Source organism: Furipterus horrens, unplaced genomic scaffold, assembly GCF_987537825.1.
Source record: "Furipterus horrens unplaced genomic scaffold, mFurHor1.1.pri manual_scaffold_1, whole genome shotgun sequence".
NCBI classification, from domain to species: Eukaryota; Metazoa; Chordata; class Mammalia; order Chiroptera; family Furipteridae; genus Furipterus; species Furipterus horrens.
The window spans coordinates 191,728,552-191,753,793 of NW_028327171.1; the positions used below are offsets into that span (position 1 = coordinate 191,728,552).

The 25,242-nt window shown below is 41.3% G+C and overlaps 1 protein-coding gene across 1 annotated transcript in view; it reads left to right on the plus strand.

Moving 5' to 3' along the window:
- Positions 1-920: 920 nt before the first annotated feature.
- FAM117B (family with sequence similarity 117 member B) overlaps positions 921-25,242 on the plus strand; it is a 108,849-nt gene continuing 84,527 nt past the window's right edge. Inside the window, exon 1 of the mRNA XM_090282702.1 lies at positions 921-1,695. Within this exon, the coding sequence (XP_090138828.1) occupies positions 1,110-1,695 (586 nt within the window). The 5' untranslated portion in view covers positions 921-1,109. The remainder of the gene's footprint in view (positions 1,696-25,242) is intronic.

The window sequence follows — 25,242 nt, forward strand, 5'->3', positions numbered from 1 at the left end:
ATCTTGATGAGGTTATTTTAGAACTCATGTTACTGCCTGTCTTCCTGAGTTCTTGCCCATAATAGAGACCTGTTTCCTCCACTAGATAAATATATGAATAGCTGGCCCACTTCTGTCTCAGATAATGATTGTGAAGATCAAATAAGGCCCTTTGTAAACTGAGTCTCTTCACAAATTTGTAAGGTAGCAGACATCTTTCCAAGGGATCAGGGAACTGTGAAGTAGCTGATTAAAATGAATTCTTGATTACTTGAAATACAGGAGTAGTAATAGCATTTGATAATTTACAATCGAAAACTGCATTCTAACAAGCAATTTTAATCTCTCTGAGACTTGGCTCTTTGTAGAGCTTAAAAAAAAAAGAAGAGGTGTAAAATGCCAGTAAGATTAATTAAATTTCTTCTCCTTTGAGCTCTGCCCAAACGTTGATGGAATTAGGACAGAACAAAAAGATCAAGAAAAAAAGCCGTGTACACGGCCTCTGTGAATACTGAGAGGAAAGGAAATGAGTTATGAGAAAAAGACTTCAGACACCTCTAGGGACGGCTCTGGTTCGGGACATTCTCTTTGGCAATATTCCAGAATCTGAGTGCCCAGGGCCCGCCTCAGTGGAAGGGAAAGCTGCGCGTGGTCAGGCGCGCGTGTACACGTACTCACGTGTACACACACACACACCCCTACACCCATACCCTAGGCCTGCTTCCTTCACTCCCCCTCCCCGCGGGGGGCGGGTTTCTTTCTCTTTCAAGAGCCAAAGGTGTCCACGCAAACCCAAGCTCTCTAAGGCCCCGGGGATCCGGGGCCAAGCTGCTTGCAGCCAATGGGCGCGGTGGAGCGGCTCGAGCGTGGCTGACGCTACACCAATGGGCGTTTGCGGGGGGCGGGGGCAGCGGAGGAGACACTATTGTTGATGAGGAGAAGCGGCGGCGGTGGCGGCTGCACCACCTCATTGCTGCCAGCTGCGGTTCGGACGACCACCAGCATCCCGGATTCCGGCTTCATCACCCCGTCGCGGGGGCCTTCCCTTCGGCCTCGAGAATCTTTCCCCTTCAACCCAACAACAACCGCCCCCTCCGTTTCAGACGCCCATTCACCGGGGAGGGTGGACCATGTCCCAGCGAGTGAGGCGCAATGGGTCCCCCACGCCGGCCGGCTCCCTCGGGGGTGGTGCGGTCGCCACGGCCGGGGGAGCCGGGAGCCGCCTGCAGCCCATGAGGGCAACGGTGCCGTTCCAGCTGAAGCAGCAGCAACAACATGGCAGCCCCACGCGGAGCAACGGTGGCGGCGGCGGCAACAACAACGGTGGCTGCTGTGGTGGCGCCTCAGGCCCCTCAGGCGGCGGGGGCCCGCGCACAGCCTCGCGCAGCACGAGCCCCACTCGCGGCGGCGGGACTGCGGCCGCGCGCACCAGCCCGACGGTGGCCACGCAGACAGGCGCGTCAGCGACCTCCACGCGAGGTACCAGCCCTACGCGCAGCTCCGCACCCGGGGCTCGCGGAAGCCCCCCACGGCCGCAGCCCCCGCAGCCGCTGCTGGGTACGGTGTCGTCGCCTAGCTCGTCGCCCACCCACCTGTGGCCAGGCGAGGTGAGCGCGGCCCCACCCCCAGCCCGCGTCCGGCACCGGAGGAGGTCCCCGGAGCAGAGCCGATGCTCGCCGGAAAGGAGGAGCCCAAGCGCCCCTGTTTGCAAAGCAGGTACGTTCTGCGGACTGTGCGGCCAGGGGAAGGCGACGCCGGGAAGGGGTCCGGGGCGCGCGGTACTACCCCATAGGGACTGGGGCGCTGCCGCGGAGCTGGGGTGGCTGGGGGCGGGGCCCTAGTGGTGCGGCCCCGCCTTCCTCAGGCCTGTCCGGGGCCCCCTCTGCCGCTCCTCGCCTGCCTCATTTATCCCTCAGCGGGTCCACGCTTGTCCCGGATGGTGGAGCTGCGGCCCCTAAGCTGTGCTTGCTCTGATTTGTGTTGATGATAAAGCTGGATTCTGGCTGCGCGCTGGTTACTGCTTACCCTCCTTTGGTGGTGAGGCTAGGAGTGGTTTATCACTTCGTTTTAGTGACATGGTTAATGTTAATATGGCACACGGCTGCTGCTAAATATTTTTCACAAAACAGTTGCAGGGGGACTGAATACGTCAGCATAGCAGATTTGGATCCCTGAAGAGACGTGTGGCTGGGAGCCTGTTAACATTTCCTAAGACTTGATAAATGGGTAGCAAGAAGTGAAGTAAATTAAGCAAGGTTTCCTTGGAAGGTTTATGGGCTTTGTCTGAGGGCCTGGGTGTATTTCTGATACACTGATGCTGTGTCTAGTATGTAAAACCATTCGTGTAAAAAAAAAATTCCAAAGTTTGTCTGTTATTACCTTAGGGATCTAAAAATTGTTTTTTTCTATACCTGAGAGTTTTCCTGGGAAAGGTCTTGCGTGGAGTTGTTGGGTTCTGCTGGAGTCATTCATAAGGAGTTACTCAGTAGAGAAATTCAAATTGTGGAAATAGAAAGAGACAAAATTTATCATCTGATTGCCTTCCTGTTAGAATCTAGTGAAGAAATGTATGGGTGGTTTGTAGTTCGTTTTAATACTGCCAACATGTACCTTTGTCTTTCCTTATCTAGGGAATTTCTGTTAAAATTTTTTAGGCAGAATGGGTGAGAATTTCAGGAAAGTTTTAGTACAGTACTTCCTAATCAAATAAAAACAGTTGAAGTGATTTCAAAGGCACATTCAGAAATATACAGGGAGTAGGATGAATCTTTCTTACTATTTATTTTATCAGAGATATTAGACAATGGATACTTTTTTTGAGGGATAGAGTTGCCCTGAAAAATGATCAATAGTATTTTCTAATTAGAGCAAGAGTGCTGTCTTAACTTTTTTGAAAATGCAAACTGCCTTTTAAAAACTGATTTGTTCCAAGTATTAGGACCTCCTCCCCTTCAAATAATAGCTGTCACTTCACTGAGCTGCTATATGGTAGGTGATTTACCTACAAATTCTCATTTTAAATTTCACAGGTTTTAGAGAGGTTAAGTAACAAGTGTTAAGAGTTGATATTTGAACTCTGCTGGGTGGTACTCCAAAACCATATCTTTTACATTATGTCAAGGAGGTAGCTTTATGCTCTATAAGATAGAACCTGGGAAATATATAGCACAAAATTGCATATGCCTAGTTTTTGAAGTAACTCTTAGAGCTATCTGGTGAACATAATTGCTTCAGTTTACTTTCAACCTGTGGAGCTGACATAGTGTGGCAGGTTGGAGGGAAGGAGTGCTGCTTAAATTGGGCAGTAGAGATGGAGGTAGGAGGTGGTGACTGAATTCTGATAATAGACTCTGGCCACCCTCTTAACAGTTTGACCCTTGAAGCAGAGCAGCAGTCTGAGGAGAGGTGGGTTAAATTAAATATTGGCAAAGGAGAAAGGTGCTCTTCTGGTCTCTAGAAGGGCTCCATTTCCTGGGATGTCAGGCCCCTGATGTGCCTATTCATGTTTCCCAAAGCTCCCATCCCTCAGAGCTATCATTCCCTAGAGTATTCTTGCTGTAAATTAATCTTTCTCATTACCCCCTCCAAAAAAACCCCAGAAAAATAAAAACTTTTTTCCCCTAATGCAGCACTCTCAGCTAGGTGTGAAAAGGGATAGTAGATGTTACTAAATTATACTGAAGTGGATATCTGATAGCTTCCTTTCCAAGTATTCTTGTTTCACTCTAGTGAACTTTCAGGTAAGGTAGAGTGAGACAATTTTCAGATTGCAAGTCTTCATAACACAAACTGGACCATTTACTTTTCTTCTCAGACTAAAACTGGAAAGAGAGAAAAGGGAAAAGGAGAGTCTTTAAAATTTTTACTTATTGATTTAAAAAATATATATATAGAGAGAGAGAAACATCGACTTGTTGTTCCACTCATTTATGCACTCATTTATGCTTTTTGCATCTGCCCCCAACTGGAGATCAAAATCATAACCTTGGCATCAGAATGTCACTCTTAACCAACTGAGCTACCTGGCCAGGACAAAAGGAGAGTCTTTTAGACTAACTGGAGATTACTGCCATTTTACGGCCTCAGTGAAATGTAGAAATCTTTACTAGAGAGGATGTGTCTGCTTTATATAAAACTTTGTAAACCTCATGTGACTCAAATTCCAGGGTTCATCTAGATCAGGCTGCCACTTTCTAGGTGTCTGTCAGATGAACTTGATGCCATAGCCTTCATTAGGGATCCAATATCTGAAAGTCCCTAAATTGAAGGTCTCAGGAAACATAGAGGGTTGTTCCTATTCTGCTGGATTCCTACCCAATTGCTTTATTCCTTCAGGGTTAGAGCTAATCATTGGCTCTTACGGAACTCCCCTTTTTTTGAGTATAAGGCAGCAATTTTCAACCAATGTGCCACAAGAATTTTTAAAACATGCAGTACCTGACTAATTAGTCAGGGGCACTAACCTCTTTTCCCTTAAGTTATAAAATAAAAAAATGACAACAGCCAACACAACAATTGCCGTTGGTGTGAATGAATCAAAATTATACCTACTTTTTGGCAGATCAGCAAAATATGTGGGTTTTTTTTTTTGTGTGTGTGTGTGCTGCGGAATTTTATTAATTAGTTTATGTATGCTACGAGATGAAAAGGGTTGAAAATCACTGCTATAAGGTAATCCAAGCACCCATCCATGACAGATATTTTTTTTTAATTACCTTCAGTATTCTGTATTAGTTTCAGGTGTATAGCAAGGTGGTGTGAAAATCATGTCCCACTGTTCCAAGTACCCACCTGGCCCCATACATAATTACCACAATATTATTGACTATATTCCCTGTACTGTAAACTGCATCTCTTTGACTATTCTGTAACTACCAATTTGTACGGCTTCAACTTTTTCACCCACCTCCGCAGCCTCCCTCTCTTATGACAGTTGTCAGTCTGTTCTCTGTATCTATGAGTCTGTTTCTATTTTGTTTGTTTTCTTCCTTAGATTCCACATAAGAGAAATCATATGGTATTTTTCTTTGTCTGACTTATTTTACTTAGCATAATACCCTCTAGGTCCATCCATGCTGTTACAAAAGGTCAGATTTCACTTTTTAATGGCCAAATAGTATTCCATTCATTGTGTACATGTACTACACCCTTTTTATCCACTCATCTATTAATGGCCACTTGAATTGCTTCCATAGCTTGGCTATTGTAAATAATGCTGCAATAAACATAGGGGTGCATATATTATTTCAAATTAGTGGTTTAGGTTTCTCCAGATATATTCCTAGAAGTGGGATCTCTGGGTCATAAGGTAATTCCATTTTTAATTTTTAGAGGAAATTCCACACTGTTTCCATAGTGGCTGCACCAATCTGGATTCCCACCAACAGTGCACTAGGGTTCCCTTTTCTCTACATCTTCACCAACATTTGTGTTTGTTGTTTTATTGATGATCCGCCATTCTGACAGGTGTGAAGTGGTATCTCATTGTGGTATTGATTTGCATTTCTCTGATGATTGGTGAAACTGAATATCTTTTCATGTGTCTGTTGGCCATCTGTATATCTTCCTTGCAGAAATGTCTGTTCAGGTCTTCTGCCTTCTTTTTAATTGGGTTGTGTGCTTTTCTGGTTTTGAGTTGTCTGAATTCTTTTAAATTTTGGGTATTAACCCCTCATCAGAGGTATCATTGGCAAATATCTACATCAAACTAAAAATTTTTGCAGAGCAAAGGAAACCATCAACAAAATGAAAACACAACCTACTGAAGAGGAGAAGATATTTGCCAATGATATAACTCACAGATATTGTAAACTTCCCATCTTCAGTGCCTGCCATTTACATGGCAGTGTGGTTTGTCATTAGGAACTGAGATATGCTTAGAGAAGGTGACTAGGCAAGAGTGTTAATTGTAGATAAAACAGTGAAGGAGGTGAGGTTTGTTTTTGTGCCTTTCCTCTTTTTACTTGATTCTGTCTTACTCAATAAAATGTCAAATAGATATATTGTAAATGGAGAGGTGGCATAACATGGAGGTTAGGAGTATAGGCTTTGGGTAGACAATCAGGGTATTTATTTATTTATTTATTTATTATTTGATTGATTGATTGATTGACAGTCTAGGTTTACTATTTGGCTTTAATACCAGTGTTCTGCCACTTAGAAGCCATGTGATATGGGGACGTGAATAACTCTCACCCTTAACTTTCTCATCTGTACAAAAGGCAATGATATCTGTATCTCCTTCCTATGGTGGTAAGCATTACATGAAAGGAAATTTAAAAATACTCAGCATTGTACTTCATCATAAAAGTTAGCTGTTGTGTATCATATTAGTGTACCTACAGTCTTAGTAGATATTAACATAAATTGCCAGTGTAGGCTTACGTTTTCATGGTTGTATGAAATTTCTAATTGGAGAGAACTTTGCCTGTGTTCTCAGTGTGGTCTAGTTCATCTTTATCAGAATCACTTAGGATCTTTGGTAAAAATGCAGGTCCCAGGCCCTAGTACAGACTTCAAAGCCCCATTTCCACCCCACTGTGATTTTGCTGTACTCTAAATTAAAAAAAGAAAAAAAAAAGGTACTAGAAACACTAAAGGAAAATTTTTTGAAAACTCCTCATTAGGCAAAATGGCATTAGTACAGGATGTGTATCAGTGTATCTGATAGGCAGATAGCAAGTTGTGTTTTTGCTAACTTTCCCCTTCCTTTGGAAGCAGTACATTGTGTATGAATTTGATTGTTTATCGAGGTGGGGAAAGTGGAAAGAGCAGCGCAAGAGATGGAGGTCTCTGGGCTAATAATCAGGAGGAAGTAGGGAACTGGAACTTAATATTTGTGGCATCTTAGATTTGTACTTTCCAGTACCTTGTGATGTACACAGCTTTAAGAATTCAGTATTTCTCTGACATTTAAAGAACTGCTGCTAATTTCACACCTTCAAGGGAATCTGGTTTGTAATGTCTATATTTTATAGTTGAAGATGAGGTGAAGTAGAATGTTACTGTTAGTTCAACATCTTGACTAGCAGAATTTTGTTTCAGTTCAATTCTGTAAGCTGTGGTTACTCTGTTAGTAACTGTGCAATACAATGATGTAAAAAAACAATAACAGAGAACTCCAGAGACTCACAAAGCAGCCATGTAAGACTGGTACATAATATATATTGTAATACAATGAATGCTCTGGACTCATAGAAAAATGAATAATTCTTTAGGGAATGGGTATAGAAGTTCTATCAGAAGAGATGGCTTTTGCGCTGGCCAGTGTGGTTCAGTTGGTTGGAGTGTTGTCCCATAAACTGAAAGGTCATGGGCTCTATTCCCCATGAGGGCACATACCTGATGTGCAGGTTTCTCCTGGTTGGGGCATGTAGGAGAGGCAACCGATTGATGTTTTCCCCCTCTCTGTCCCTTCCCCTCTCTCTAAAATCAATAAGCCTGTCCTTGGGTAAGGATAAAAAATTTAAAAGAATAGAAAGAATTGATCGCTTTTGATTTGGGTTGGAAAGAAAGGAACAGAACTTTACAGTTGGATCATAGAGGTGTGAAAAGAGATACATCATAATCAGTCCTGTATGCCTTAAAATCTAGAGTATAGGGTGTTGGGGAGAAGAGAGGGATCAATAGGAAAAGAGGATAGGAAGGTAAGTTTTCAGAATGGCTTTGAATAGAATATATTCCATTGTTAATAGCTCTGGGCCAGACTGCCAGAGTTCAGACCTTGTCATTACCACTTACTTAGTGGCTCTTTAACTTCAGACAAATTTCCCTTACCTGTAAAAAGGGGATACTAATAGTACTTAACAACAGAGGATTGTAGAAGGATAAAATCCTTGAAATTTGTGTGTGGGTATAGGTCTTATAGTATTAACTATTTTCATATCATCTTTATTCTCATCATCTAATCGTTTAGGTATTAAAATTTAATTTGTTAGGAGTAGTATTTACATTCTTAAGAATGCATAGAATTTATAAACATTGAGGATGAGTAGAGTATGAATTTGAGATAGGAGAAACTATAGGAGAGTAATTTATACAGGCATTGAAAACCTGACTTTAGGTGCAGTGGGAATGGCAAGGATAAAGGGATTGAGAATACTGATATGGTAACCTGTTGGATATTGAGATTGAGAAAGGGAGAGTTGAATATAATAGTTTGGATGGTGGTACCTAAGCAGCATAGTAGGGGATGCAAGTTTAGAAAGAGAAAATGAGCTCAGTTCTAGACAAATTTAGTTGGTGCTCTCAGGAAATCCAAGTATTTTCTAGATTATGGCAAATGTAGTTTTAGAACTGAGGGGTGCAGTTTGAACTGGGTACAAAAAATTGGGACATTTATTTCAGTAAACGTTTAACATGTACTATATGATGGGCATTTGCATGTGGGAAATATCTGAAATGACTAATCACTAGAATGGGTAAGATGATGGGGGCTAAGGGTAGAACTCTGGGAGAAAATAAGCATTTTAAGGGTAGAAAGAAAAACAAATGAAGAAGCCTGAGAATGTGGTAGGAGGCTAAATGGTTGAATAGTGTTGAGAAAGCCAAAAGTGATGGATTTTAAGGAGGAAAGTACCTTGTGTAAATAGAAGTCCCTACCCTTGGTTCCTGATTGGCCTGTTCTCAAGCAAATGAGGACTCCAAATTCTTGCAGTCTGATTTGTCCAAAAAAGACTATTCTGTAACCCTGGCTGGTTTGGCTCAGTGGATTGAGTGTCGGCCTGCGAGCTAAGTGTCGCTGGTTCGATCTTCCAGTCAGGGCACATCAGAGAAGGAAAACTCTGACTCCAAAAAACCTCCGCTGCCTTGCGGCATACCTCTTCAGGGGAAAGGCTAAGGGAGTAAACCCCGACAGAAAATCCGGAGCCGGAGTCCCTAAGGCGGTTTGACGTTGTAGTCAACACCGGCAACTCCTGCGGCGCACCTGAAGCCAAGCTGTATTGACTCCGTCTTTCCCTTGGACCCTTCAGCTGCGAAGAGAGGGGGGGTCTGCTGCATGGGCAACAGCAGACCCTCCATATCACCCTGCCCAGGCTCTGTAGCTTCAGCTTCACTGGAGAGGACACTCCAGCGTCATCGCAAGATGTCGATTCAACACGGGAGGAGACAGATACCGTGTCACTCCCGAGTCGGACTGCACAGCCATTCTCGGCGGTACAGATAGACTCTTAAGAAGCTACACCATCGTCTCTTGAGACGGGCGGCTGCCAACGACGATTGCTTAGAATGGAGTCACTCTGATTGGTCGGTGTAGAAGCTGGTGGGGACATAGCTGAGCAGTCCAGTTAGATGGGGGAAGCCTTAGTCTCAATAGGTTGAAATAGGATTCCAGGAACTTTTAAAGGGCTGGCTCAGATGGCAATAACAGTGTGGACAGGCAGTTCAGTGCAAGCTTCTCCTTGAAGTGCAGTTTACCTGGGACACCCTTATGTAGAAGTGGCTGCTAGACTCTGTTTTATTTTATTTCACATTATTTTTAAATTTGAGCTCAATTAAATCACGAGAGCGCTTATAGGATGGGTATCTTCTTTCTCAGGGACCACACCTGCCATAACTCTCTCTGTTCCCAGTTCCTGCCCTCTAGAGATAGTCATTTTTATCTCTTAGTGGTTTCCTCTGGTGTTTACCTATGTATTTCTTTTCTTTTTAAAGTATATTTTATTGATTATGTTGTTACAGTAGTCCCAATTTTTTTTTCCCTTTGCTCTCCTCCACCTAGTACCCCCCTTTCCTCCAGCAATCCCACCTCCCTTAGTTCATGTCCATGGATCATGCATAAAAGTTCTTTGGCTTTACCCTTTCCTGTATTATTCTTAACTTCTCCCTGTCTATTTTGTACCAACCAATTATGCTTTGTAATTCCTGAACCATTTCCTTATTTCTCACCTTCCCCCCTCCCAGCCGATAACCTTCCAAATGATCCTCGTACCTATGATTCTGTTCCTATTCTGGTTTGCTTAGTTGGATTTTGTATTTATTTTTTAGATTCAGTTGTTGATAGTTGTGAGTTTGTTGTCATTTTAATGTTCATAGTTTTGATCTTTTCTTAAGTCCCTTTGAAATTTCATATAATAATGGCTTGGTGATGATGAACTCCTTTAGCTTTACCTTGTCTGGGAAGCACTTTGTCTGCCCTTCCGTTCTAAATGATAGCTTTGCTGGATAGAGTAATCTAGGTTGTAGGTCCTTTCTTTTCATCACATTGAATACTTCTTGCCTACAAAGTTTCTTTTGAAAAATCAGCTGATAGTCTTATAGGCACCCCTTTGAAGGTAACTCTTCTTTTCTCTTTCCACTTTTAAGATTCTCTCTATCTTTAACCGTTGACATTTTAATTATGTATCTTGGTGTGGTCCTCTTTGGGTCTATCTTGTTTGGGACTCTGTGGTTCTTGTACTTGTATGTCTATTTCCTTCACCAAATTTGGGAAGTTTTCCTTCATTGTTTTTTCACACAAGCTCTTTCTCTTCTCCTTCTGGCACCCCTATGCTTTGGATGTTGGCGCGTTTAAAGTTGTCCCAGAGGTTCCTAAGCCTCTCATTTTTTTTCAATTCTTGTTTTCTCATTCTGTACTGATTGACTGTTTTTTTCTTCCTTATGTCCCAACTCATTGATTTGAACTCCAGTTTCCTTCCCTTCACCATCAGTTTTGTGTGGACTTTTCTTCATTCCTTCCCTTATGCGTTTGCCATACTCAAGCATATCTGTCAAACCTGTGAGTATTTTTATCACGAGTGTTTCGAACTCTGCATCTGTTAGGTTGGCTATCTCCTCATCATTTAGTTCTCCTACTGGAACTTTGACCCGTTCCCTCTTTTGGGCCATACTTCTCTGTCTCTTCATCTTGACAGGCTCTTGTGTTTGTTTGCCTGTGTGTCTTAGGTAGAGCTCTCACACCTGTTATGTTGTAAGGGGCAGAGCCTTAGGTATTCATCTGTACCTGTGACCCGTTTCACCACGTTGTGGTGCTGTGTTGGGGGAGGGGTCTGAGAGGGAATAATACCTCTTGCTCAGCACTCATCCTTTTCCAGGCACTTCTCCCACTTCTGTATGGGACTGGGGCCTCTTTAGCTGTTGTCCTGGCCATCGTTCCCCAGAGTAGCTGGGTCTGTGGACGTTCTAGGACCATGGGGGCCCTTTAAACAAGTGGGCTCTACTGAGAGACCAGCAGTTTCTTCCTTTGCTCCAACCCCCTCTGGTTTGCACAGTTAGAATGCTCTTTGTGGAGCATTTTTACCCACACAAGTGTCAGACTTGTACCATGTTGTAATCCAGCAATTTTCAACCAGTGTGCCTCAAGAATTTTTAAAACATTTAATACCTGACTATTTAGTCAGGGCCACTGACCTCTTTTCCCTTCAATTGTCAAATAAAAAATTGCAACAGCCAACACAACAACAATGGCTGCCTGGTGTAAATGAATCAAAATTGTAACTTTTTTTTTTTTTTTTGTCAGATTGTCAAAAAAGTTTTTTTTTTTTTCTCGTGTGTGTGTGTGTGTGTGCTGCAGAATTTTAGTAATTAGTTTATGTGTATCTTGAGATGAAAACAGTTGAAAATTGCTGTTGTAACCACTTATAAAAATATTTGAAAGGGGTATAAAATTTTTAGTGAGTCTGAATCCTCAAATAAGAGATAAGAAAATATAATATAGTATGCTTTTATACTATAATGAGGTTGAATACTCCATGAAATTTATGAATTTTGGCTTAATCATTCTCCTTTTTAGTGGACATTTGTTTCTGTTTTCCTTCTTATAAATTACTTTAGTAAAAATATCTTTTAAATGTATGGAGGGCTGGTACTAGGGTGGATATATATGTGTCCAGTTTAGGAAAAAAACCCAGGATGGAGAATATTTAGTTAAGTTTAATTTAATTTAATGCTTTGTAGCATTATTTTCCAAAAAGACTGAATCAATTTACCCTGTGAATAAAAGGAGTGTGTATCTGTTCCTGTGAAGCTTGTTAGGATTAGACTTTGTGCCTTTTCTTTAGTTTTACCAATCAGTGTGTGAGACAGAGTTAAGTGTATTATAATTTTCATTTGTATTTCCTTACATATTTTCTGGGGTCGTGGTGAATATTTGAAATAATATATAGTGGTGGGCAACTGTAGGTTTACAGTTGTAATATAAATGATACAATAATAAATAATATAAGAATAAACTCTGCATGTATTTAGAACTGTAAATCTATTTTTTCTTTTTCATTTAAATCATTTTTTATTGTTATTCTATTACAGTTGTCCCAGTTTTTCCCCCTTTGCCCTCCTCTGCCCATCACACCCCACCTTGCTTTCACAGTTAATTTCCACACTGTTGTCCATGTCCATGGGTCATTCGTACATGTTCTTTGTCTAGTCCCTTCCCCTTCTTCCCACCATTATCCCCCTCCCAGCCTTACCCTGTAAATCTGTTTTTGCACAGCCCTGTATTTAATCACCTCATACAGTAGCCACATAATACCATTTAGTAAGAAATAATAGCTGTTATTAATAGTAGGATTGAATTTTCTTTCTTTTTTTTTAATATATTATTGGGTGAGGATTTTTTTTTAATTATTTGTTTGTTTATTTATTTTTAGAGAGAGGGGAAAGGAGAAAGAGAGGGAGAGAAACATCATTGTGTGGTTGCCTTTCACTTGTGCCCCCAACTGGGGACCTGACGTGCAGCCTAGTCATGTGCCCTGACTGGGAATCGAACCAGTGACACTTGGCTCGCAGGCCGGATTGAATTTTCTTAAATGCTTGTTCACTGTTTATATCAAGTCTGTTAACTGTTGACTGACCATTCATTCAGCGAGGGTGCAGCTGATTTTTTTAGCTGTTAACTGTTTTTTTAAAGTTTGTCTTGTTTGGGCAGGTGTGTGTGGTATTGTCAGGTTCATTGAGGTGTAATTTGCATACACTAAAATTCATCGTTTTTGATACACTTGTATGACTTGACAAAATGCAGTTGTGTAATCACAACCACAACCAAGGTACAGAACATTTCTATCACTGTAAAGTTTCCTCATGCCTTTTTAAGTCATTTCTCTTCCTTTACCTCTAGGCCATAGCAACCAATGATTTCTTTTTGGTTCCTATAATTTTACATTTTTCAGAGTATCATATAAATGAGTTGTACAGTACCTTGTGTCACAAGAGTATGTTCATGATATAGTCTTCCCTTTAAGTCAGCTGGGCAGCTGCTCAGTTGGCTGCCTGCAGAGCATCCCAGCACCAAGGAATGCACCAAGGAATAGACACCAAGGAATAGACAAGAGTCATACACAGTGTGATAGACAGAAAATCAGTAAGTAATTAGAAGAGACTTAAGCAACATTATCAACAAACATAACCTAATTTACATTTATAGATCACACAACAACATTCTTTTCAACTGCATGTGGAACTTTAAAGGAGTGAAATCATATAGAATTTGTTCTCTGAGCACAGCAGAGTTAAATTAGAAATAAGTAACAGGAAGATGTATGGAAAATCCCCAAATATTTGGAAATTGAAAAAGCATTTCTAAATAATCCATAGGTCAAAGAAGAAATCACAAGGGAAATTAGAAAATAATTTTAGTTGAATTGTAATGAAAACACAACATAAAGTGTTTGAGATACAGCTGAGACATGCTTAGAGGGAAACATATACCTCCAAATATGCTTATATTAGAAAGGAAGAAAAGTCCAAAATCAGTAATTTTCTAAACCTCTACTTTAAGGGCTTGAAAAAGAAGAGCAAATTAAACCCAGAATAAGTAGAAGGAAGAAAATAAAGATGACAGAAATCTGTGAATTTGAAAACTGTTTCTATGATAGAGAATATCAGTGAAATCAAAAGTTGGTTTATTGAAAGGATAAATGAAAACTATAAACCTTTAGTTAGATTGATGAAGGGAAAAAGAACACAAATAATCAATGCCAGCAATGAGGTAATATCATTACAGATCTTATAGAAGTTAAAAGCATAATAAAGGAACATTATAGACTCGTCGTCGTCGGCAGCCGTCCGTCTCGAGAGACGATGGCGTAGCTTCTTGAGAGTCTATCTGCACCGCCGAGAATGGCTGTGCAGTCCGATTCGGGAGTGACAATCCCTGCCACACTTGGTACAGGTGAAGGCAGATGGCCGTTGTTGCTGCTGCTGACGCTGCTTCCGCCTCGATCTTTTCTGGACCGCCTCCTCGTTGCGCGCAGCCTCCGCGCGTGACGTACCTTGCCTGACCGCGAGCCTCCAGGCTAGGCGGTCGTCTGCTTGAACTTCCCATGTGTTGAGATTGATGGAGCATTGTGTCATGTCCTTTTTGCAGATGTCTTTGAACCGCAGTTTTGGGCGCCCTGTCATCCTCTTGCCTTCTGCTAGCTCGCCGTAGAGGAGGTCTTTGGGGATACGACCTGCATCCATTCTTTTGACATGGCCAAGCCACCTGAGGCGTCTCTCGCTAAGAACTGCATGCAAACTGCTCATATTGGCTCGCTTCAGCACCTCGGTGTTGGGGACCTTATCCTGCCAGGCGACATGCAGGACGCGTCGCAGGCACCTCATGTGGAAGCTGTTGAGTTTCCTTTCGTGCCTTGCGTAGGTGGTCCACGTCTCGCTGCCATAGAGGACAGTGCTGAGTACGCAGGCTTGGTAGATGCGCAGTCTGGTTTTCTCAGTGAGGCTGGAATTGTTCCACGCTCGCCGGTTCAGTCTGGCCATAACTGTGGCTGCCCTGGCGATTCTCTGGTTGACCTCCAAGTCGACTGACAGAGAGCTCGAGATGGTGGACCCGAGGTAAGTGAAGTCGTTGACAACCTCCAGGGTGTATCCGTCGATGGTGATGCATGGGGGAGTCCCCGTGCCTTGAGCCATAACATTCGTCTTCGTCAGGCTGATGGCTAGTCCGAACTCCTTGCATGCGTGGGAAAGGCAAGTGACTAGCTGCTGGGGTCCCTCTTCGGAGTGTGATGTCAAAGCTGCGTCGTCGGCGAAGAGCATCTCACGGATGAGCACCTCTTTGACTTTGGTCTTGGCTCGTAGACGGGCCAGGTTGTAGAGCTTGCCATCGGATCTGGTGTGAATGAAGACACCCTCGCTGCAGTCCTTAAAGGCGTATTGGAGGAGCATGGAGAAGAAGATTCCGAACAGCGTAGGCGCGAGGACGCAGCCCTGCTTTACTCCGCTGCTGACTGGGAAGGCCTCAGAGGTTGCGCCGTTGTAGGACATCGTGCTGTGCATGTTGTCGTGAAAGGACATGACCACAGCAAGCAGATGTGGTGGACAGCCAATCTTCCGTAGCAAGCTGAAGAGTCCGCTTCGACTGACCAGATCAAACGCCTTCGTGAGGTCAATAAAGGCGAGGTAGAGTGGTTTATGCTGCTCGTGACACTTCTCCTGCAGCTGGCGTAGGGAGAAGATCATGTCCACTGTTGATCGGCCAGCTCTGAAGCCACACTGGGACTCTGGGTAGACGCGGGAAGCAAGGGTCTGCAGGCGGGCAAGAGCGACCCGGGCGAATACTTTGCCGACGACGCTGAGGAGAGAGATGCCCCGGTAGTTGTTGCAGTCGCTGCGGTCTCCTTTGTTCTTGTACATGGTGATAATGTTGGCATCTCTCATATCCTGGGGGATGTAACCCTCCTTCCAGCAGAGACAGAGTAGATGGTGGAGCGGCTGTAGCAGGACTGGTTTCCCGCTCTTTAGGATTTCTGGAGGGATTCCGTCGCTTCCTGGTGCTTTCCCGCAAGCAAGGCGGTCGATGGCTTTGCCGAGCTCTGCCGCAGTAGGTGGGGTGTCTAGCTCCTCCATGACTGGTAGGTCTGGGATGGCGTTAAGAGCAGTGTCTGTTACGGTGTTCTTCGTTGCGTACAGCTCGAGGTAGTGCTCGGTCCACCGCCGCATTTGCTGTTCCTGGTCAGTGATGACTTCACCTGTCTTGGACTTAAGGGGGGCGATCTTGGAGGGGATTGGGCCTGTTGCCTTCTTGATACCCTCATACATTCCTCGTGCGTTGCCTATATCGGCGGCTTCCTGAATGCTTCTGCACAGGTTTAGCCAATAGGTGTTGGCACAGTGGCGGGCGGTCTTCTGGACTTTGTTCCTGGCAGCCCGTAGAGCTTGAAGTGTACTGGGAGTGGGCGTGACCTTGTAAGCCAGTAGGGCCTTCCTCTTAGCCTCGATCACGGGTTCCATTTCTTCCCAGTGAGCCTCGTACCAGTCAGCGTTCTTCCGCTCTTTCTTCCCGTAAGCAATAATGGCGGAGTTGTATATGGCATTGCGGAGACGTGACCATTTGGATTCGATAATGTCGTCTGCCGCCATTCCCTCGCCGAGTGCATCTTCCATCCTGTTGATGAATTGCTGGGTCTTAACTGGGTTGCTGGCACAACTGGTGTTGATGCGTGGGCGACCCTTCATCTTGGAGTGGTGCAACCTCTTCGGCATTATGCGCACCTTGCTTACCACGAGGGCTCTATGCCAGTAAATTCAACAACTTAGATGAACTAGACAAATACTTTAAGAGAGTCAAACCACCAAAACTGACACAAGAAGAAATAGAAATCTGAATATTCCTTAGTCTATTCCTATATCTATTAAAGAAATCAAATCATAATTAAAACCTTCTCATAAAGAAAACTCCAGGCTAGATAACTTCAATGATGCATTCTATTAAGCTTTTAAGAAATAAGTAATACTAATCACCCATACACTTACAGAAAATAGAAGAACTAACATTTCCTAACTCATTTTATGAGGTAGTAGTACTCCAATACTGAAGCCATACAAAGACATTGTTAAAAAACTACTCAGCAATATCCTTCATGAATACAAACACAAAACTTAAAGAATATTAGCAAGTCAAATCCAGAAATATAAATAAATATAAGTCTGATGATGATATAGCATGACTAAGTGGAATTTATGCCAATTGCACAAGTTTGGTTTAGTAGTAAAAATCAATATATAGCTGATCATTATTATTTATGGATTCCATATTTGAAAATTTGCCCAGTAGTAAGAATTTATTTACAACTCCAAAATCAACATTTGTTATGCTTTTGTGATTATTTGCAGACATGCAGTGAAAAATTTAAGTGGCTTGGTGTGTACATTCCTGGTTGAGTTTGAACAAAGCACTTTGCCTTCTTTCATCTTTCATACTTGTGAAAAGTATCTTTTTCACAGTGTATTTAGTGTCATATTTTTCTCATTTTTTAATGGCCTTCAAGTGTGGTGCTGAAGTGCTACCTAGTGTTCCTAAACACAAGAAGGCTGTATGAAGGAAAAACCTGTGTTAGACCAACTGGCCATGATTTTAATGGTGTGAATCAGTCGTGCACATTAAACAAGATGTCTTTAAACAGAAATACATATAAAACAGTTATATGTTGATTGGTTCATGAAAATGGGTGAGCAGAGCCTCACAGGGGTCTACCCCTGCATTTCATCTAGGAATATTCACTATTTCAGTGTTCACAACAAAATTATAGGACATAAGTACCACAAAAAAATGAGAATTGGGTGTATTTCACCAATTACCTAAGAGCAAAGAAGGAAAATCACATCATTATCTCAGTTTATGCAGAAAACATGTTGGACAAAATTAAACATGTTAAACTTCTTACATTAAAAACTTCCAGGAAACTAAGACTAGAAGGGAACTTTCTAATAAAAGGCAGCTTTATTATGTGTAAGCTTACAGCTAACATCATATTTCTAGCTTCATTACATCAGGAACACAGCAAGGATTTCAGGTCTCATGGCTCCTATTCTGGACCTAAAATTATACGAAAAAAATTTATAAGACTTGATTTTTGTACTATCAAACCTAAAACTTTATATGCAAATGCAAAGGTGTAAAATTTATATTGAAATGAAAATAGCCAAAACAATATTGAAAAATGATAAAGTTGGAGAACTTATACTACACTGCCTGTGGACAGACATGTAGATCAGTGGAACAGAACAAATATCCAGAAATAGCCCACACATTTTATTATAGGTTCCTAAAGTAGTTCAGTGGGGAAAGTTACTGTATTATCAATAAATGATTCTGGAACAAATGATGGGGGGGATAATCTTCAACTCTTTTCTCAAACTATACACAAAAATGAAATCTAAATGGATCAAAGATTAAATGTGAAAGTTATAATTGAAAAATATCTAGAAAGAAACATAGGAGCAAATCTTCATACATCTACTAGAATGACTAAAATGAAAAAATATCTGACAACACTAAATGATGAGGAGAATGTGGAACAACTGTAAGTGCTATACACTCTTGGTGTGAATGTAAACTGGTACAAGCAGTTTGGAAAACATTTTGACAGTGTAATATAAAGTGAGACCTACACTTGTCTTTTGACCCAGCATTTCTGCTGCTATACCCAAGAGAAATGAAAACATATATCCACAAAGTGACATGTACAAGAATGTTATTAATACAGTCATATGCCACTTAATGATGGGGATAATGTTCTGAAAAATGTGTCATTAGGTGATTTCACCATTGTGCAACTATCATAGAGCGTACTTACATGAAGCTAGATGGTACAGCATACTGCACACCTAGACTATATTATATACCACCATTGTATATGCATGCCATTGACTGAAATGTCATTATGTAGGGCATGACTGTATATGTTTTATTCTTTTTTTAAACATCTTTATTGTATTTTCTTTCCATTACCATTTAGTCCCCTTATACTCCCCTTCCCCCCAGCCATCACCACACTGTTGTCCAAGTTCATGAGTCCTTTTTCCCTTTTGCTCAATCCCTCTACCTCCCACTAACTGTCATCCTGTTCTCCATCTGTGAGTCTGTCCCCGTTTTCCTTGTTAGTTCAGTTTGTTCATTACAATCCACATACCAGTGAAATCGTATGGTATTTGTCTTTCTCTGACTGGCATGTTTCACTTAGTATAATATTCTCCAGATCCATCCATAGTGTTGCAAAGAGTAAAATTTTCTTCTTTTTTGCTGCTGAATAATATTCCATTGTATAAATGTCCCATAGTTGTTTTATCCACTCATCTGCTGATGGATACTTTGGCTGCTTCTGTATCTTGGCGATTGTAAATAACGCTGCAGTGAATGAAGAGGGGAGGTTGTTTGTGTGTTTGAGTGTAAGTTTATACAATGGGTAAGTGGACATATATGTTTATAAAAATTTGATCATACTATGCATAGTATTTAAGATAAAGTCAGCTACGTGTAATTTTATTTGAACTTAATGAAAGAAAAGGAAGCTAAAAGGAACCTCCTTCAATTTAAATATTTCTTCATTAAAAGAAAAGATCTGTATGATTAAAAAAAGAGATTAGTAATAATATTTTTAAGATACTGGTACTGTATAAAAATATAAATTGGTAGTAAAATGTGAATATTTTAGAATTCAGTAATAATTGAAATGCAAATGGTATTTTTCATTTTTTATAGATGGGCAAAAATTGATAAAATACACTTTAGAATATGAGTGAATGAGTTTTTTTGAGGTCAAAATCCTTTCTTGTGGGAGGCAATACTTAAAATTTTAATCTATGTGTATCCTTAGAGATGCCAAAAATTTTTTCACACACAAAAAAATTAACCATAAAAAGCTATATACATCTGCCACTGAAAATGTCCATCAATATGGGATTAAATATATCAGTTCAATATGGTATATACATTCCATAGGATACTATACAGCTATTAAAAATGGTGATATAGATTTATATTTATTACAATGGAAGTAAGTTCTTGACATGCCTCTTTTCTCAACAATAAGTCATAGCATGCCAGTAGCACCTCATTTATATAAGTTGTATATGTGTGTAAGTGTAGACAGATTTCTGGAAAGAAATAGTCATTAAAATGGTTTTCTTTGGCAGCTAATTAGGGTTTCTTTTGGTACTGTTAGGTTTCTTTATACTGAATATTTATCATCTTTATACTTAGAAAGGGAAAGGTTCCCCCTCCTTTTTGAACAAATGAATATGTCTAGTATGTCCCTTCTGCTTGTAAAATGGTTTGATGTATAACAGTAACTACAGATTGTACACCAGTACCTAATCAAGTTCTACAAATACCTAAATCTAACAAGGTTTGTAAAACCTCTGTAATATAATAGCGAGGGCCATGGTTTGGGATGACCTACTGGCATTGAAGCTATACAGGAATCAACTGAACTGATACAGTTGGTTGGATAGTTCTGAACTCCAGTGCCCAAGGCATTGATTGAAATTTTTAATGCCCCATTGTGCTGTAGGTCACTTCTATAAAGATTTGATTTTGAAAGAACAAAGTCAACTTTGAACAATTGTTTTGTTGTTTTACTTGTTTTTTAGCTTTATTGAGGTATAATTAATAAAACTGTAAGACATTTAAAGTGTACATTGTGATTTGATATACATTGTGAAAGAATTCTTCCCATCAAGTTTATTTATTTAAAAAATTTTAGTACAGCAAATGCATGAGAGAAGAAGTGAAGGTTATGCTAAATGAAATTAAGGAAAATCTACATAAAACCAATGGGTAAGGGAAGGAAATTGGGGTTCAAATCAATGTTTGGGACATAAGAAAGAAGAAAACAGTCAACCAGTACAGAATGAGGAAACAAGAATTCAAAAAAATGAGGAGAGGCTTAGGAACCTCTGGGACAACTTTAAATGTGCCAATATCCGAATCATAAGGGTGCCAGAAGGAGAAGAGGAAGAGCAAGAAATTGAAAGCTTAGATGAAAAAATAATGAAGGGAAACTTTCCAAATTTGGCGAAGGAAATAGACATACAAGTCCAGGAAGCACAGAGAGTCCCAAACAAGCTAGATGCAGAAAGGACGACACCAAGACACATCATAATTAAAATGCCAAAGGTTCAAGATAAAGAGAGAATCTTAAGAGCAGCAAGAGAAAAGCAGAGGGGTGCCTATAAGACTGTCAGCTGATTTCTCAAAAGAAACTTTGCTTGCAAGACGGGACTGGCAAGAAGTATTCAATGTGATGAAAAGAAAGGACCTACAACCAAGATTACTCTATCCAGCAAAGGTATCATTTCGAATGGAAGGGCAGATAAAGTGCTTCCCAGACAAGGTGAGGCTAAAAGAGTTCATCATCACCAAGCCATTATTGTATGAAATGCTAAAGGAACTTACTTAAGAAAAAGAAAATCAAGACTATGAACACTAAAATGACAGCAAATTCACAGCTGTCAACAACTGAATCTAAAAAGTAAAAACAAAATCCAGCTAAGCAAACCGGAATAGGAGCAGAATCCCTATGTATGGGGAATCATTTGGAGGGTTATCAGCTGGGAGGGGACAGGGGGAGAAATGGGGAAATGGTGCAGGGATTAAGAAGCATAATTGGTTGGTACAAAATTGACAAGGGAAAGTTAAGAATAATATAGGAAAGGGTGAAGCCAAAGAACTTATATGCACGACCCATGGACATGAACTAAGGGGGCTGGGATTGCTGGGGAAAGGGGGATACTGGGCAGAGGGGAGCAAGGGGGAAAAAATTGGGACTACTGTAACAACATAATAAAATATACTTAAATTTTTTTTTAAATTATATTTTATTGATTATGCTATTTCAGTTGTCCCAATTTTCCCCTAGCTTAGGTGGGACTGCATCTCTCGGGATCTCCAGGGCAGGTTAAACAGTGTTAGCCAGGTTGATTGAGTCTCAGATATGGCACCAGCTTGCCAGCTCTCTCTGGGTTTGTTGGGGGAGGGTTCAGAAAAGGGACGATGGCCTCTGCTCACCTTGATGCCAGACACTTCACTTCTACCCCATATACCACTGATGCCTTTCAAGCTGCTACCACGGTGCTGGAGCTCAGAGAGAGTGAGTCTGAGGAAGTTCATGTATGGGTTCTTTAGGAAGAACTGCTTGTGACTCTAAGAAGATTCTTCCCCTGACTCAATTGCTGGCAGCCAGAAGTTATGGGGACTTATCTTCCTGTCACTGGAACCCTGGGCTGGGGGACCTGGGATGGGGCTGGGACTTCTCACTCCTGATATGTCCCTCCTGTATTTTTATCCACCACAGGTGAATGTGGGACCAGCCTGTTCCATGTCTTTGACCCTCCTACCAGTTAGGATAGATGTGGTTTCTTTAATTTTGTAGTTGTCAGACTTCCATTCCATTCCATTCGATTTCTGCTGGTTCTGAGTGATGGTTGTTCTGTATTTAATTTTAATTTTGATGTGAGCTGTGTTTACCTATGTCTCCATCTTGACTGGAATTCATCCCATCTAGTTTATGAACACATTCATCACCTCACATATTTATCTCCTTTTTCGGGGTGGAGTAGGAGAATATTTAAGTTCTACTTTCTTAATCAGATGTCAGTTATCATCGTCGGCAGCCGTCCGTCTCGAGAGACGATGGTGTAGCTTCTTAAGAGTCTATCTGCACCGCCGAGAATGGCTGTGCAGTCCGACTCGGGAGTGACACGGTATCTGTCTCCTCCCATGTTGAATCGACATCTTGCGATGGCGCTGGAGTGTCCTCTCCAGTGAAGCTGAAGCTACAGAGCCTGGGCGGGGTGATATGGAGGGTCTGCTGTTGCCCATGCAGCAGACCCCCCCTCTCTTCGCAGCCGAAGGGTCCAAGGGAAAGACGGAGTCAATACAGCTTGGCTTCAGGTGCGCCGCAGGAGTTGCCGGTGTTGACTACAACGTCAAACCGCCTTAGGGACTCCGGCTCCGGATTTTCTGTCGGGGTTTACTCCCTTAGCCTTTCCCCTGAAGAGGTCTGCCGCAAGGCAGCGGAGGTTTTTTGGAGTCAGAGTTTTCCTTCTCTGATGTGCCCTGACTGGAAGATCGAACCAGCGACACTTAGCTCGCAGGCCGACGCTCAATCCACTGAGCCAAACCAGCCAGGGCTAGATGTCAGTTATACAACAGTATTATTAACTATAGTCACCATGTTATATACATCAGATCCTCGTACCTTATTAATCTTATAGCTGAAACTTTTTACCTTTTTCATCAACCTCTCCCTGTTTCCCGCATCCCCCTGCAACCTTTTTCCTACTCTATGTTTTTGTGAATTTAACTTTTTAAAAAATTTCACATATAAGTGATACCATGCAATATTTGTTGATTTACTTTGGAATAACGAAAGAGTATCTGCATTTATTGCTGGTCCTTCCCTTGTCAATAGGGATAGTAACATTAGAAGTCATTCTTTTCTCCTCCTATATGTCAGGTACTGTTGTAATTGTTGGGATGAGGGAAAGTAATATACCTTCTCTCCAATATCTTGTCATCTAGTGAAACTGGAACTGTCAAAGGACCATTTCAGTGAGCCATGCTATGGCAGCACACAGGAGGACTTTTGATAGATGGTGAGGTGTTTCTTAAACATGAATTAGCCAAACCAAAGAAAGGACATGAAGGTAATGAGGTAGAGACAAAGACCTGGAGGCCTGCAAGGGCATGGCACACATTGGGAACTGAAAGTTGTTCAGCATTGTAGGGATTGTGTTAGTAAAGCAAGAAAGTGAGGCTGGAGAGGCCAGATCATGAGTTGTCAAAGAGCCTCTTCCCTTGGGCTTCCTTATAAATACAGCTTTTGTTCATGTAGTCTAGGAATCTTTGAGTTGTCTTTGATTCTTGAGGCTCCCTTCCCTCCTTTTAACTCCATAATTAGGCACCAAATCCTGTCAATTTTGGAAACCTGGATTGAAATGGAATAATGACAAGCTAGATATAGAGTGTGTTCTTTAGAGCAGACTTTAACTTTGTCTTTAAATTTTATGGCTTATCACTGACTCACAGACCCTTAGTAAATGTTTATATGAATGGGTTTATAGGGTGGAAGTCTACAAGAGAAAATGTTTAGTATTTTTACATGTGACCATGCATAACTTTTCTGATCTCCATTTTATTATAGAAAATCTAACAGTCTTAGGAGGCGTAGTTGAAAGGTCAATTCTTATAAGGATCAGTGATTTCCAACTGGTATACTGTGTTGAATTTTTAGAACATGCAATACCTGACTATTTAGTTAAGGGCATGGACCACTTTTCCCTTAGATTGTCAAATAAAAAATTGACAGCCAACACAACAATAGCCATCTGATGTGAGTGCCCGGTCTTGAACCATAAATATATAGGTCACATAATAGAGTTACATCATATTGGTCATGTCCCATAATAAGTGTGCCTGATTGGTTAATTCTTGGTACCAGAAATCTTATATTCAAGTATAAAAGTCACTTGCAAAAGGCCACCCTTTCAGTTCCCAGTCAGGGCACATGCCTGGGTTGTGGGTTCACTCCTCAGTTGGGGCATGAGTGAGAGGCAGCCTATCAATGTTTCTCTCTCACATTGATGTATCTCTCCCTCTCTTTGCTCCCTACCTTTCCCCTCTCTCTAAAAATAAATAAAATGTTTAAAAAATGAAGTCACTTTGGACCAAAAGTGTAGGTAATTACTATTATTAATTTTTTTTGGTAAATCAAATTTATACCCATTGTTTTATCAGATAGGCAAAAACTATATATATATATTTTTTTTTCTTCTTTTTTTAAATTTAAATTTGATTTATTGTTTTTCTATTACAGTTGTCCCATTTTTCCCCCATTGCTCCCCCCCCTCCGACCCCTTCTCCCACAGTCAATCTCACCCTGTTGTCCATGTCCATGGGTCATTTATCTAGTTCCTTAACTAGACCCTTCCCTTTCTTACGCCCCTCTCCCCTTGTCACTGTTAGTCTCCTCCTTGTTTACATGCCTCTGGTTCAGTTTTGCTCATTTGTTTGTGTTGTTCATTAGTTTCCTATATTGGGTGATATCACATGGTATTTGTCTTTCATTGCCTGGCTTATTTCACTAAGCATAATTCTTGCTAGTTCCATCTGTTTTGTTGCAAATGGTAGGAGTTCCTTCTTTCTTTCTGCTGCATAGTATTCCATTGTGTAAATGTACCACAGTTTTTTGATCCACTCATCTACAGATGGGCACTTAGGTTGTTTCCAGCACTTGGCTATTGTAAATAGTGCTGCTATGAACATAGGGGTGCATAGGTTCTTTTGAATTGATGTTTCAGGATTCTTTGGGTATAATCCTAGCGGTGGAATTGCTGGATCAAAAGGCAGTTCCATTTTTAGTTTTTTGAGGAAATTCCATACTGTTTTCCATAGTGGCTGCACCAGTCTGCATTCCCACCAACAGTGCACTAGGGTTCCCGTTTCTCCACATCCTCATCAGCACAAGTTGTTTGTATATTTGTTGATGATGGCCATTCTGACTGGTGTGAAGTGGTATCTTATTGTGGTTTTTATTTGCATCTCTC